This window comes from Salmo salar, chromosome 23 (genome assembly GCF_965601325.2).
Source record: "Salmo salar chromosome 23, fSalSal1, whole genome shotgun sequence".
Taxonomy (NCBI): domain Eukaryota; kingdom Metazoa; phylum Chordata; class Actinopteri; order Salmoniformes; family Salmonidae; genus Salmo; species Salmo salar.
Genome location: NC_138313.1, coordinates 2,019,532 through 2,034,046, shown reverse-complemented (window position 1 = coordinate 2,034,046; position 14,515 = coordinate 2,019,532). Strand labels below are relative to the sequence as shown.

The window sequence follows — 14,515 nt, the reverse complement described above, 5'->3', positions numbered from 1 at the left end:
TAACCTTTAGCTCGGAAAGCTCTCGCCAGTTCGAACAATGTGACTCAAACCAGAGCATAACGGACCTATTATTATTTTTAAATTTTTTTTCACATATCCCCGGATTCCTACTGCAAACTCTGAACATTTTCATCTGGATCTTCGCAACTAGCTAACCGCAATCCCGGGTGACTACTCCTGGCAAGCGTTTCCATCCCGGAGCAAGCACCAATTAGCCTGAAGCTAGCCCAGCCAGGGCTCCTGTGCTACCACCGAAGCCCACTCCTGGGCTACAAAATCCGGACCCCTTCTACTGCCGGTACGGGGCACAGAACCCCGCCGATCCTCTACGACTGGAATACCGACATAATCTCCCCGAGGATTCCAACAGGCTCCTCAGGCGCGACGTCCGCTGGAGGCCCATTCTGCTAACCGCGGCCTACTAGCTACCTGGAGCTACTTGGAACCCTACTAATTCCACGACTGGTCTATCGACGTCACCGCACGAGTAGGCAAAAACAGACTTACCCCCATCGTGACGTCCCCCAAAGGCTAACTTACTAGCCCCGGTCTGTTAACTGCTAACTTGCTAGCCCCGGTCTGTTAACTGCTAGCTTGCCTGCCCCGGTCTGCTAACTGTCTGAATCGCTGTGTCCCCAGTCAGCCCAACCACTCACTGGACCTATATGTTCACTTGGCTACGCATGCCTCTCTCTAATATCAATATGCCTCGTCCATTACTCTCCTGGTTAGTGATTGTCTTATTTCACTGAAGAGCCTCTAGCCCTGCTCAATATGCCTTAAAACCTGTTATGGATAGGGGGCAGTATTTTCACGGCCGGATAAAAAACGTACCCGATTTAATCTGATTATTACTCCTGCCCAGAAACTAGAATATGCATATAATTATTAGCTTTGGATAGAAAACACTCCAAAGTTTCTAAAACTGTTTGAATGGTGTCTGTGAGTATAACAGAACTCATTTGGCAGGCCAAAACCTGAGAAGATTCTGTACAGGAAGTACCCTGTCTGACCATTTCTTGGCCTTCTTGATTATCTCTATCCAAAACAGGGGATCTCTGCTGTTACGTGACACTTCCTACGGCTCCCATGGGCTCTCAGAAGGCGGCAAAAAGCTGAATCGTGGCTTTGCAGGCCCTGGCTGAAAAACATTAGCGTGTTTGGATAGTGGCCGGTCAGAGTACTATGAGACTGAGGCGCGTGCCTGAGTCGACTCCATGTTTACTTTCTCTCTCTTTGAACGAAAACAACCACTCCCGGTCGGAATATTATCGTTTTTTTACGAGAAAAATGGCATAAAAATAGATTTTAAACAGTGGTTGTCATGCTTTGAAGTACGGTAATGGAATATTTAGAATATTTTTGTCACGAAACGCGTCGGGCGCGTAACCCTTCGTCACCCTTGGATAGTGTCTTGAACGCACGAACAAAACGCCGCTATTTGGATATAACTATGGATTATTTTGAACCAAACCAACATTTGTTATTGAAGTAGCAGTCCTGGGAGTGCATTCTGACGAAGAACACCAAAGGTAATCAAACTTTTCTAATAGTAAATCGGAGTTTGGTGAGGGTCAAACTTGGTGGGTGTCAAAATAGCTAGCCGTGATGGCTGGGCTATCTACTCAGAATAATGCAAAATGTGCTTTCACCGAAAAGCTATTTTAAAATCGGACACCTCGATTGCACAAAGGAGTTCTGTATCTATAATTCTTAAAATAATTGTTCTGTTTTTTGTGAACGTTTATCGTGAGTAATTTAGTAAATTCACCGGAAGTGTTCGGTGGGAATGCTAGTTCTGAACGTCACATGCTAATGTAAAAAGCTGGTTTTTGATATAAATATGAACTTGATTGAACAAAACATGCATGTATTGTATAACATAATGTCCTAGGCGTGTCATCTGATGAAGATCATCAAAGGTTAGTGCTGCATTTAGCTGTGGTTTGGGTTTATGTGACATTATATGCTAGCTTGAAAAATGGGTGTCTGATTATTTCTGGCTGGGTACTCTGCTGACATAATCTAATGTTTTGCTTTCGCTGTAAAGCCTTTTTGAAATCGGACAGTGTGGTTAGATAAAGGAGAGTCTTGTCTTTAAAATGGTGTAAAATAGTCATATGTTTGAAAAATTGAAGTTTTGGGATTTTTGAGGAATTTGTAATTCGCGCCACGCCTATCATTGGATATTGGAGCAGGTGTTCCGCTAGCGGAACGTCTAGATGTAAGAGGTTAACCAACCATGTTGTTCCACCTCCTACATATGCGATGACATCACCTGATTTTAAAACGTCTCTAGAGACTGTATCTCTCTCATCATTACTCAATGCCTAGGTTTACCTCCAATGTACTCACATCCTACCTTACCTTTGTCTGTACACTATGCCTTGAATCTATGCTATCGTGCCCAGAAACCTGCTCCTTTTACTCTCTGTTCCGAACGTGCTAGACGGCCAGTTTGTATAGTCTTTAGCCGTACCCTTATCCTACATTTCCTCTGGTGATATGGAGGTTAATCCAGGTCCTGCATTCCCTAGCTCCACTCCCACTCCCCTGGTGCTCTCATTTGTTGACTTCTGTAACCGTAAAAGCCTTGGTTTCATGCATGTTAACATTAGAAGCCTACTCCCTAAGTTTGTTTTACTCACTTCTTTAGCGCACTCTGCCAACCCGGATGTCTTAGCCGTGTCTGAATTCTGGTTTAGGAAAACCACCAAAAACCCTGAAATCTCCATCGCTAACTATAACATTTTCCGCCAAGATAGAACTGCCAAAGGTGGCGGTGTTGCAATCTACTGAAAAGATAGTAATACAGAACTCTGCAGGCTATCCAAGTCTGTACCCCAAAGATTTTAGCTTCTACTTCTAAAAATTCACTTTTCCAGAAACAAGTCTCTCACTGTTGCCGCTTGCTATAGACCTCCCTCTGCCCCCAGCTGTTCCCTCTGCCATATGTGAATTGATTGCCCCCATCGATCTTCTGAGCTCGTGCTACTAGGTGACCTAAACTGGGACATGCTTAACACCCCGGCCATCCTACAATCTAAGCTTGATGCCCTCAATCTCACACAAATTATCAATGAACCTACCGGGTACAACCCCAAATCCATAAACACGGGCACCCTCATAGATGTCATCCTAACTAACTCACCCTCCAAATACACCTCTGTTGTTTTCAATCAAGATCTCAGCGATCACTGCCTCATTGCCTGCATCCGTAATGGGTCTGCGACAAAACGACCACCCCTCATCACTGTCAAACACTCCCTAAAACACTTCTGCGAGCAGGCCTTTCTAATCGACCTGGCCGGGGTATCCTGGAATGACATTGACCTCATCCCGTCAGTAGATGATGCCTGGCTATTCTTTAAAAGTGCCTTCCTCACCATCTTAAATAAGCATGCCCCACTCAAAAAATGTAGAACTAGGAATAGATATAGTCCTTGGTTCACTCCAGACCTGTCTGCCCTTGACCAGCACAAAAACATCCTGTGGCGTTCTGCATTAGCATCGAATCGCCCCCGTGATATGTAACTTTTCATGGAAGTTCGGAAAAAATATACACAGGCAGTTAGAAAAGCTAAGGCTAGCTTTTTCAAACATAAATTTGCATCCTGTAGTACTAACTCAAAGTTCTGGGACACTGTAAAGTCCATGGAGAATAAGAGCACCTCCTCCCAGCTGCCCACTGCTCTGAGGCTAGGAAACACTGTTACCACCGATAAATCCACTATAATTGAGAATTTCAATAAGCATTTCTCTACGGCTGGCCATGCTTTCCACCTGGCTACCCTTACCCCGGTCAACTGCCCGGCACCCTCCACAGCAACCCGCCAAAGCCCCCACCATTTCTCCTTCACCCAAATCCAGATAGCTGATGTTCTGAAAGAGCTGCAAAATCTGGACCCATACAAATCAGCCGGGCTAGACAATCTGGACCCTCTCTTTCTAAAATGATCTGCCGAAATTGTTGCAACCCATATTACTAGCCTGTTCAACCTCTCTTTCGTATCGTCTGAGATTCCCAAAGATTGGAAAGCTGCCGCGGTCATCCCCCTCTTCAAAGGGGGTGACACTCTAGACCAAAACTGCTATAGACCTATATCTATCCTACCCTGTCTTTCTAAGGTCTTCGAAAGCCAAGTTAACCTGTTATGGCTAGTGGGCAGTATTTTCACGTCTGGATAAAAAACGTACCCGATTTAATCTGGTTACTACTCCTGCCCAGTAACTAGAATATGCATATAATTATTGGCTTTGGATAGAAAACACTCAAAAGTTTCTAAAACTGTTTGAATGGTGTCTGTGAGTATAACAGAACTCAAATGGCAGGTCAAAACCTGAGAGATTCCTTTACAGGAAGTGGCCTGTCTGACCATTTCTTGAACTTCTTTGCCATCTCTATCTTTTACAAAGGATCTCTGCTCTAACGTGACACTTCCTACGTCTTCCATGGGCGCTCAGAGCCCGGGAAAAACCTGAATGTCGTCATCCCAGCCCCAGGCTGAAACACATTATCGCCTTTCTCAAGTGGCCGATCAAGGGACTGTGGGCTTAGGCGCGTGCCCTGGCTGCCCCCGTCTTTGTGATTTTTTTCCCTCTGTTTGCCGAAAAGGAGATTCCCGGTCGGAATATTATCGCTTTTTTACGAGATAAATTGCATAAAAATTGATTTTAAACAGCGGTTGACATGCTTCGAAGTACGGTAATGGAATATTTAGAATTTTTTTGTCACGAATTGCGCCATGCGCACGACCGTGATTTACCATTTCGGATAGTGTCTGGGACGCACAAACAAAACGCCGCTATTCGGATATAACGATGGATTATTTTGGACCTAACCAACATTTGTTATTGAAGTAGCAGTCCTGGGAGTGCATTCTGACGAAGACAACAAAAGGTAATCAAACTTTTATAATAGTAAATCTGATTTTGGTGAAGGCTAAACTTGCCGGGTGTCTAAATAGCTAGCCCGTGATGGCTGGGCTATGTACTTAGAATATTGCAAAATGTGCTTTCACCAAAAAGCTATTTTAAAATCGGACATATCGAGTGCATAGAGGAGTTCTGTATCTATAATTCTTAAAATAATTGTTATGCTTTTTGTTAACGTTTATCGTGAGTAATTTAGTAAATTGTTAGTAAATTCCCCGGAAGTTTGCGGGGGGTATGCTAGTTCTGAACGTCACATGCTAATGTAAAAAGCTGTTTTTTGATATAAATATGAACTTGATTGAACAAAACATGCATGTATTGTATAACATAATGTCCTAGGTGTGTCATCTGATGAAGATCATCAAAGGTTAGTGCTGCATTTAGCTGTCTTCTGGGTTTTTGTGACATTATATGCTAACTTGAAAAATGGGTGTCTGATTATTTCTGGCTTGGTACTCTGCTGACATAATCTAATGTTTTGCTTTCGCTGTAAAGCCTTTTTGAAATCGGACAGTGTGGTTAGATAAAGGAGAGTCTTGTCTTTAAAATGCTGTGAAATAGTCATATGTTTCAAAAATTGAAGTTTTTGTATTTTTGAGGAATTTGTAATTCGCGCCACGCCTATCATTGGATATTGGAGCAGGTGTTCCGCTAGCGGAACGTCTAGATGTAAGAGGTTGACAGATTACCGACCATTTCGAATCTCACCGTACCTTCTCCGCTATGCAATCTGGTTTCAGAGCTGGTCATGGGTGCACCTCAGTAACGCTCAAGGTCCTAAATGACATCATAACCGCCATCGATAAGAGACATTACTGTGCAGCCGTATTCATTGACCTGGCCAAGGCTTTCGACTCTGTCAATCACCACATTCTTATTGGCAGACTCGACAGCCTTGGTTTCTCAAATGATTGCCTTGCCTGGTTTACCAACTACTTCTCTGATAGAGTTCAGTGTGTCAAATCGGAGGGCCTGTTGTCTGGACCTCTGGCAGTCTCTATGGTTGTGCCACGGGGTTCAATTCTCGGGCCGACTCTGTCTGTATACGTCAATGATGTTGCTCTTGCTGCTGGTGATTCTCTGATCCACCTCTACGCAGACGACACCATTCTGTATACTTCTGGCCCCTCTTTGGACACTGTGTTAACTAACCTCCAGACGAGCTCTGGAGGTTAGTGTAGTCCTTGTGGTAAAAATGATGTGGGTAAAACAAAGCGTGAATTAAAAGTACGTATCTCAGAGCATCGTAGCACCATTAGGTGCAAAAACTTGACTTACCCAGTTGCGGCCCACTTTATGGAAGCAAACCACTCGATTTCGTCTCTGCATTATATTGGCATCGAACATGTCACCCTCCCTAGGAGAGGGGGTGACCTTGATAATTTATTGTTAAAACGAGAGACTGCCTGGATCTTTAATTTAAAGACCCTTGCTCCCTTCGGTCTCAATGTAGACTTTAATTTGAAGCCATTCTTGTGATTTTTGTGACTTTGCCATTGTAATTGTTTGTAAGCTTGTGTAGTCTAAAATGTATCTATGATCGTATCCATTTGTTCTTTTGTATGCCATTTTTATATTTCAGAGTTAACCAATGATATTAGGCCACATTTGGCCATGATTACAGACACCTGTGTGTCTTCTGACACTATAAACGAGTCATCTCGCAGTGTTTGTGATGATACCCTGATGAAGACAGCTTGGCTGTCGAAACATTGGATATTAAAATTTTTGCATCTGAGCTCCTAGAGTGTGTGGCTCGCCCTTATTTTCAAAGAAATTAACTTTGCCCTGAATACAAAGCTTTATGTTTGGGGCAAATCCAACAACACATCACTGAGTACCACTCTTCATATTTTCAAGCATGGTGGTGGCTGCAACCTGTTATGGGTATGCTTGTCATCGGCAAGGACTAGGGAGTTTTTTAGGATAAAAAGAAACGGAATAAAGCTAAGCACAGGCAAAATCCTAGAGAAAAACCTGGTTCAATCTGCTTTCCAACAGACACTGGTAGACAAATTAACCTTTAACCCTGGGACCACGGTGTGTGACTTTTTATAACCTATAGCACAAGGCCAAATATACAGTGGAGTTGCTTACCAGGACGACATTGAATGCTTGTGAGTGGCCTAAATGGGATTGAAAATCTATGGCAAGCCTTGAAAATGTCTATCATGATCAACAACCACCTTGACAGAGCTTGAAGAATTTAACAAATAATAATGTGTAAATATTGTATAATCCAGGTGTGCAGAGCTCTTAGAGACTTACCCAGAAAGACCCACGGCTGTAATCGCTGCCAAAGGTGCTTCTAACATGTATTGACTCATCGGTGTGAATACTTACAGTACCAGTCAAAAGTTTGGACACACCTACTCATTCAAGGGTTTTTCTTAATAGTAAAAATAAACTACATTGTAGAATAATGGTGAAGACACAAAAACGATGAAATAACACACATGGAATCATGTAGTAATCAAAAAAGTATTTTATATTTTACATTCTTCAAAGTAGCCACCCTTCATGACAGTTTTGCATTATCTCAATCAGCTTCATGAGGTAGTCACCTGGAATGCATTTCAATTAACAGTGCCTTGTTAAAAGTACATTTGTGGAATTTCTTTCCTTAATGCATTTGAGCCAATCAGTGTTGTATATTTTTTTATACCCTTTGCTATGAAACTCGAAATTGAGCTCCGGTGCATTCCGTTTCCATTGATCATCCTTGATGGTTCTACAATTTGATTGGAGTACATCTGTGGTAAATTAAGTTGATTGGACATGATTTGGAAAGGCAGGTAAGCTAGTTCTTTAAACGCATGATGGACAGACAAGTGTAGCCTATGGCACAACATTTTACGGGTGGCGAGAGAGCTAGTGCGAGTTGAAGAGCAGGCTTGAAGAGCTACTGATCTTGTTATGACATGCATTATCTGAATTAGGTCCACAGAATTATACCTAGGAGGATTGGTTCTATGAAGGAACTTTGAGCTACCTAACAAGCTTGTGTGTGCAGAGCGGCACCAGAATTAAAAATATGCCTTACCTTTGTAGTTAATAAATCCAATGTGAAACGTGATAACTAGGCCTTAACTATTATTGAAAAAGTTAATCCATTCTCTAGCTAATAAAAAAATCTCGCTATACAGTTGAAGTCAGAAGTTTACATACACTTAGGTTGGAGTCATTAAAACTTGTTTTTCAACCACTCCACAAATTTCTTGTTAACAAACTATAGTTTTGGCAAGTCGGTTAGGACATCTACTTTGTGCATGACACAAGTCATTTTTCCAACAATTGTTTACAGACAGATTATTTCACTTATAATTCACTGTATCACAATTCCAGTGGGTCAGCAGTTTACATGCACTTCGTTGACTGTGCCTTTAAAAAATTCCAGAAAATGTCATGGCTTTAGAAGCTTCTGATTGGCTAATTGACATAATTTGAGTCAATTGGAGGTGTACATGTGGATGTATTTCAAGGCCTACCTTCAAACTCAGTGCCTCTTTGCTTGACATCATGGGAAAATCAAAAGAAATCTGCCAAGACCTCAGAAAAACAATTGTAGACCACAAGTCTGGTTCATCCTTGGGAGCAATTTCCAAATGCCTGAAGGTACCACGTTCATCTGTACAAACAATAGTACGCAAGTATTAACACCATGGGACCACGCAGCCGTTATACCGCTCAGGAAAGAGACATGTTCTGTCTCCTGGAGATGAACGTACTTTGGTTGCGAAAAGTGCAAATCAATCCCAGAACAACAGCAAAGGACCTTGTGAAGATGCTGGAGGAAACAGGTATAAAAGTATCTATATCCACAGTAAAAATGAGTCCTATATCGACACAACCTGAAAGGCCGCTTAGCATGGAAGAAGCCACTGCTCCAAAACCGCCATAAAAAAGCCAGACTACGGTTTGCAACTGCACATGGGGACAAAGATCATAATTTTTGGAGAAATGTCCTCTGGTCTGATGAAACAAATATAGAACTGTTTGGCCATAATGTCCATCGTTATGTTTGAAGGAAAAAGGGGGAGGCTTGCAAGCCAAAGAACACCATCCCAACCGTGAAGCACGGGGGTGGCAGCATCATGTTGTGGGGGTGATTTGTTGCGGGAAGGGCTGGTGCACTTCACAAAATAGATGGCTTCGTGAGGAAGGGAAATTATGTGGATATATTGAAGCAACATCTCAAGACATCAGTCAGGAAGTTAAAGCTTGGTCGCAAATGGGTCTTCCAAATAGACAACGACCCCAAGTATACTTCCAAAGTTGTGGTAAAATGGCTTAAGGACAACAAAATCAAGGTATTGGAGTGGCCATCACAAAGCCCTGACCTCAATCCTATAGAACATTTGTGGGCAGAACTGAAACAGCATGTGCGAGCAAGGAGGAGTACAAACCTGACTCAGTTACATCAGCTCTGTCAGGAGGAATGGGCCAAAATTCACCCAACTTATTGTGGGAAGCTTGTGGAAGGTTACCCAAAACGTTTGACCCAAGTTAAACCATTTAAAGGCAATGCTACCAAATACAAATTGAGTGTATGTAAACTTCTGACCCACTGGGAATGTGATGAAATAAATCACTCTCTACTATTATTCTGACATTTCACATTCTTAAAATAAAGTGGTGATCCTAACTGACCTAAGAAAGGGAATTTTTACTAGGATTAAATGTCAGGAATTGTGAAAAATGGAGTTTAAATGTATTTGGCTAAGGTGTATGTAAACTTCTGACTTCAACTGTATATCTTCTCACACTTCAAATATCAGTATAGTAGCCTATGCTTTCAGCTTACAGGCAGATACGTTTCTGAGTGAAAGAGTGAGAGCTTTGCATAGGCGCTTTGTTTAGTTTTTTTGTGGGTCTAGAGAAAAAAAATGTCTGGAGTGTAAAATAAAGTTATTAAAATAATGGTTCTATTCCAGAACAGTATTGATCACTTTTGTTCCAGGTTCCACTTATGTTTCTTGAAAAATGTCATTTTCTGGTTTCGGTTCAGTGGTTCCAACCCCTGGACCTCCTTGTTGGCTAGCGGGAGCGACACCAGCAGACAGTGTCCTTCGCTCCTGCCTGCCGAACACCTGCCCTCACCCCGTCGTTAGCAAAACTGTGGGAAAACAGTGCCCGACAGGCGGCGGGCGAAGGACCGGTCACCCCCGCCACCCACTAGCCCAGCAGGCAGAGGCTGCGATGCTGTGTGCTAGATTGCTAGTTAGCTACTTAGCACACAGTGTCCCCCCGCCTCCCACCTGCTGTGTAAGGCGTGGGCGAAGGACACTGTCTACCGGTTGTCCCCACCTCCCGCTAGAACAGCTGTGCCAGTTCGAACACATTTTGTCGCTCCCGTCAGCTGTGTACCGGAGTCCTCCTTAGGACTAGCTGGCTAAGCTAGCACACAGAGTCCTTCGTCGTTAACAGAACTGCGGTAAAACAGTGTCCAACAGGTGGGGGCTAAGGACACTGTCTACCGGTGTATGGCTAGCTTGCTACCGATGTCACCCCCAGCCCTTCTTCTGTGTGGTTTATCGTTAGCTGGCATCCAACGTTATTGAGCATTGACACCACCTACTGTACTGGACCGCCCCCGCCTCCCGCCTGTCCTAACTTAAAAATGTACCAATAGAACAGTGGCGATTTTAACATGTAAATCTTGGTGGGGGAAAAAAATAAACTATGTTTTAGATGCATGCCAGCAAACCCACAACACAACACTAAACAATACATGAATTACACTATAACGGTGACAAACGGTGCCCACACACTGTTAGGGCCTACATAAAGCTGTCCCAACACCAGAGTCCCATCAGCAGTCTCACCACCTTACCACTGCTACACCTGGCTATCAGCGAAGCCTTGTCTGGCAGCAAAACAGTTAATTCAGCCTCATTTACTGCCTTTAAAAAAACCATAGCTGATATGGCTGACTTGCTTAAACAGATGTGGTTTCTGCTGACAATTGAGATGTACAAACTATTGCATAAGGGGATGACGAGTGGATAAGAGGCAATCAGTAATTTTAATGAAGACATTAATGAGCGAGCTAGGACAGACATGGTCAATATAACTATTTGTTCAGCACTTTTGAAATGTACAGCGACAGAATTCATAAAATTGGCAGTTCTTACAGTATTCTTCCTGTACACCAAGTCAGAACCGTGGGATAAATAAAGGGGGAATATAAGCAGACACTATTCAATGATTACATTTCTCTGAAACAGGCTATAGGCTACATGTGCACCACCAAGTCAGAACAGTAGGCGAAATTAGGAGGGGAAACAGGACCAAGTTATTAGGGTGAGCCACATGTGCTACTAACAGCTTACTTAGCTTACACAACATACAGTGAGGGGGAAAAGTATTTCATCCCCTGCTGATTTATTATTTCCCTCATTAAAATGCAAATAAATGTATAACATTTTTGACATGTGTTTTTCTGGATTTTTTTGTTTGTTATTCTGTCTCTCACTGTTAAAATAAACCTACCATTAAAATTATAGACTGATCATTTATTTTTCAGTGGGCAAACGTACAAAATCAGCAGGGGATCAAATACTTTTTTCCCTCACTGTATAGTATTACTTTCTTAGCCATAGTATACATATCTCCCTGGCATGTTACATATTTTATGCAGCAGCATACAAGCCATTTTTGGACTCACCTTGTGGTGCTGTGCTCACTTGAACAGGAAGGTGGAGTGGCTTTCCTTCATGGGCAAATGTTGTCATCAAAGTGGTCATCATGCCTCTCCCGAGTGGCGCAGCGGTCTATGGCACTGCATCTCAGTGCTAGAGGCGTCACTACAGACCCCGTTTCAATTCCAGGCTGTATCGCAACCAGCTGTGATTGGGAGTCCCATAGGCCGGCGCACAATTGGCCCAGCGTCGTCCGGGTTAGGGATTAGCCGGTGTAGGCCGTCATTGTAAATAATCATTTGTTCTTAACTGATTTGCCTAGTTAAATAAATAAATCTGGCATTCTCTGGATTTATGGTGCTTTCAAGACAACTGGGAACAAGGTTGAAACATTATTTACGTCAGTGATCTTCAGGTTGGAGCTCTAGAAAGAGGCCAGAGTTCACGACTTGCAATTCCGAGTTGGATGGCAGTTCAAAACGTATTTTTTTTCAGTCAGAGTTCCCAGTTTGCTTGAACTCACTGAAATCAGATTTCCCAGTTCTGAGATTCCAGTTGTTTTGAGCGCTGCAGAAGTCATGCTGGATTGACACCATGGTCAATGTTGAATGTTTATCCTTTTAAACTTGGAAAATAGCCCCTTAAATCCAGATTTTGGACCACACAGCCAATCCACTGAATAGCAGGCTAGTGATTGCTTTGCAATGCTTGTAGTTAGACACTGTTTCTTACAAACCACTCATTGTTGAATTTGCGATTTCCAACTTGTTGTGTTATGTTTATGGCAATGGCCTATGAGCACCGATACGTTTTATCAACATATTTTTTCATTTTTGGTCAAAATGTGTATGTTTTTACCATATTTTTTGTTTTTATAAATACTTTTAGCATTTTCTTGTTGGCACAATACAAGTGTCCATTGATTAAAATTGAATATCATTTGAATGAGTTATCCACATTGAAATGTTTTGAAATGCGGGCTTTTATTTAGAAGGTCCTAACGTTACCATACGAAAGTGACGTCATCGTTTGTGCTGCTGTCAGAATACTAGTCCAGAGCAGACAGCGCCACCGACACCGAACAGCATCGTCCAGAGCCGAGAACAACAACCGTAGCAAAAAACTGATGAAATATGATTTAAGGGGAGGCTTGGGTGTTGGCGGCAAAAGGGAACGCAGTTATCCACTTTATTTTTACCGATTTCGAATCCTCCCAGTAATGGCTGGGGTCCATGGCTCCGGCTGCTGAGCGGCAGGTGTATTGTTGAGGACATATTTCTTAATCGTTATGTATTCAACTACGGCCGATACACTGGTAGGTAAGGACGGAACAGACTTCTACCGGAATTGGATGTTGCTGTCGCGAGGAAGGCTGTAGTTGGGTGCGTCGTTCCGTCCTCGAGGCTGCGGTGCAGCAGTGGTTGTCGGCTCGAGGAGGGCGGTGTCTAACTCCCTGTAAATAGCCTAAATATTTTTTGGGTGAATTAAAATGTGTCAATATAATTTAGTTGTTCAAGGTTAGAAAAACTAACTGACAAACATGGATACCACCCAAATGATAACAATATTTGAAATCGTTCGGGATATGGAATGACACAGGAGATGTTTTATTGATGATTAATCCGAACGGATTATAATTTCAATGATTAGTATTTTCTCTTTCGTCATGGTAAGCGTGTTTTATAACTATAGGCCTATCTAAGCAACATCATCCCACATCTGGTATCGGACCCAGACCTCATTTTGCCAAGATGATGGAAATTGATGAGGTTGTCTATCAGGACGACTATGGCTCCGTGTCCGTTATGTCGGAGCGGGTGTCGGGCCTGGCCAACAGCATCTACCGGGAGTTTGAGCGCCTCATCAGCAGCTACGACGAGGAAGTGGTCAAGGAGCTCATGCCGCTGGTGGTGAACGTTCTGGAGAATCTGGATTCGGTTTTAACGGAGAACCAGGAGCACGAGGTGGAGCTCGAGCTGCTGAAGGAGGACAACGAGCAGCTTATCACCCAGTACGAGCGTGAGAAGGCGCTGCGCAAGCAGGCAGAGGAGGTGAGGGTGCATTTACTCCATCCATGGCTGTTTTTGGTTATAAATACTCGACCAGTGTCTTTATCACTAGCCATATCAATTACTAATAATCACAGCGCATACATTCACCTTCAATAGCAGTTCAGTTTTCATTGCCACTATGCCAATTTTACAAAAAATAAACCCCAAAACTAACCATTTATAAGCTATACCCACATCCCTTTCACATTCCTTCTGTAGGCCATTTATTTTTAGGCCTAATTGAACAGGCCTATATAACAAGGGATACGTCTCAAATGGCACCCTATACCCTATATAGTACACTACTTTTGACCAGAGCTAATAGGGCCTAATGTAATATACACTGAGTATACCAAACATCAGGAACACCTTCCTAATATTGAGTTGCGCAGCCCCCCTCCCCTTTTACCCTCAGAACAGCCTCAATTTGTCAGGGCTTCGACTCTACGAGGTGTCGGAAACGTTCCACAGGGATGCTGGCCCATGTTGACTCTAAATGCTTTCCACAGTTGTGTCAAGTTGACTGGATGTCCTTTGGGTGGTGGACCATTCTTGATACACACGGGAAACTGTTGAGTGTGAAAAACCCAGCAGAATTGCAGTCCATGACAAAAACCGGTGTGCCTGGCACCTACTACCATACACCGTTCAAAGGAACTTAAGTATTTTGTCTTGCCCATGCTCTGAATGGCACATATACACATACACAATCCATGTCCACACAATCCATGCTTCTACACCTGCATAGCTTGCTGTTTGGGGTTTTAGGCTGGGTTTCTGTACAGCACTTTGAGATATCAGCTGATGTAAGAAGGGCTTTGATGTCTCAATTGTCTTAAGGCGAAAACATCCTGATTTAACCTGTCTCCTCCCCTTCATCTATAGTGA

General features: G+C 42.9%; 1 protein-coding gene across 13 annotated transcripts in view; it reads left to right on the top strand.

Annotated features, from left to right (window-relative positions):
* The window catches only part of LOC106583929 (C-Jun-amino-terminal kinase-interacting protein 3), a 101,966-nt gene that overhangs the window by 3,637 nt on the left and 83,814 nt on the right, over positions 1 to 14,515 (top strand). For 6 of the 13 annotated variants that reach the window (XM_082967870.1, XM_014168611.3, XM_014168606.3 and 3 more), the window contains exon 1: positions 12,582 to 13,627. The exons of 1 other annotated variant lie outside the window; for it this stretch is intronic. In XM_082967870.1, the coding sequence (XP_082823996.1) occupies positions 13,328 to 13,627 (300 nt within the window). In that variant the 5' untranslated portion in view covers positions 12,582 to 13,327. Of the gene's footprint in view, positions 1 to 12,581; positions 13,628 to 14,515 lie in introns of those variants that run through there. 6 more of the 13 variants (XM_014168614.3, XM_014168613.3, XM_014168607.3 and 3 more) reach the window with 1 other exon arrangement.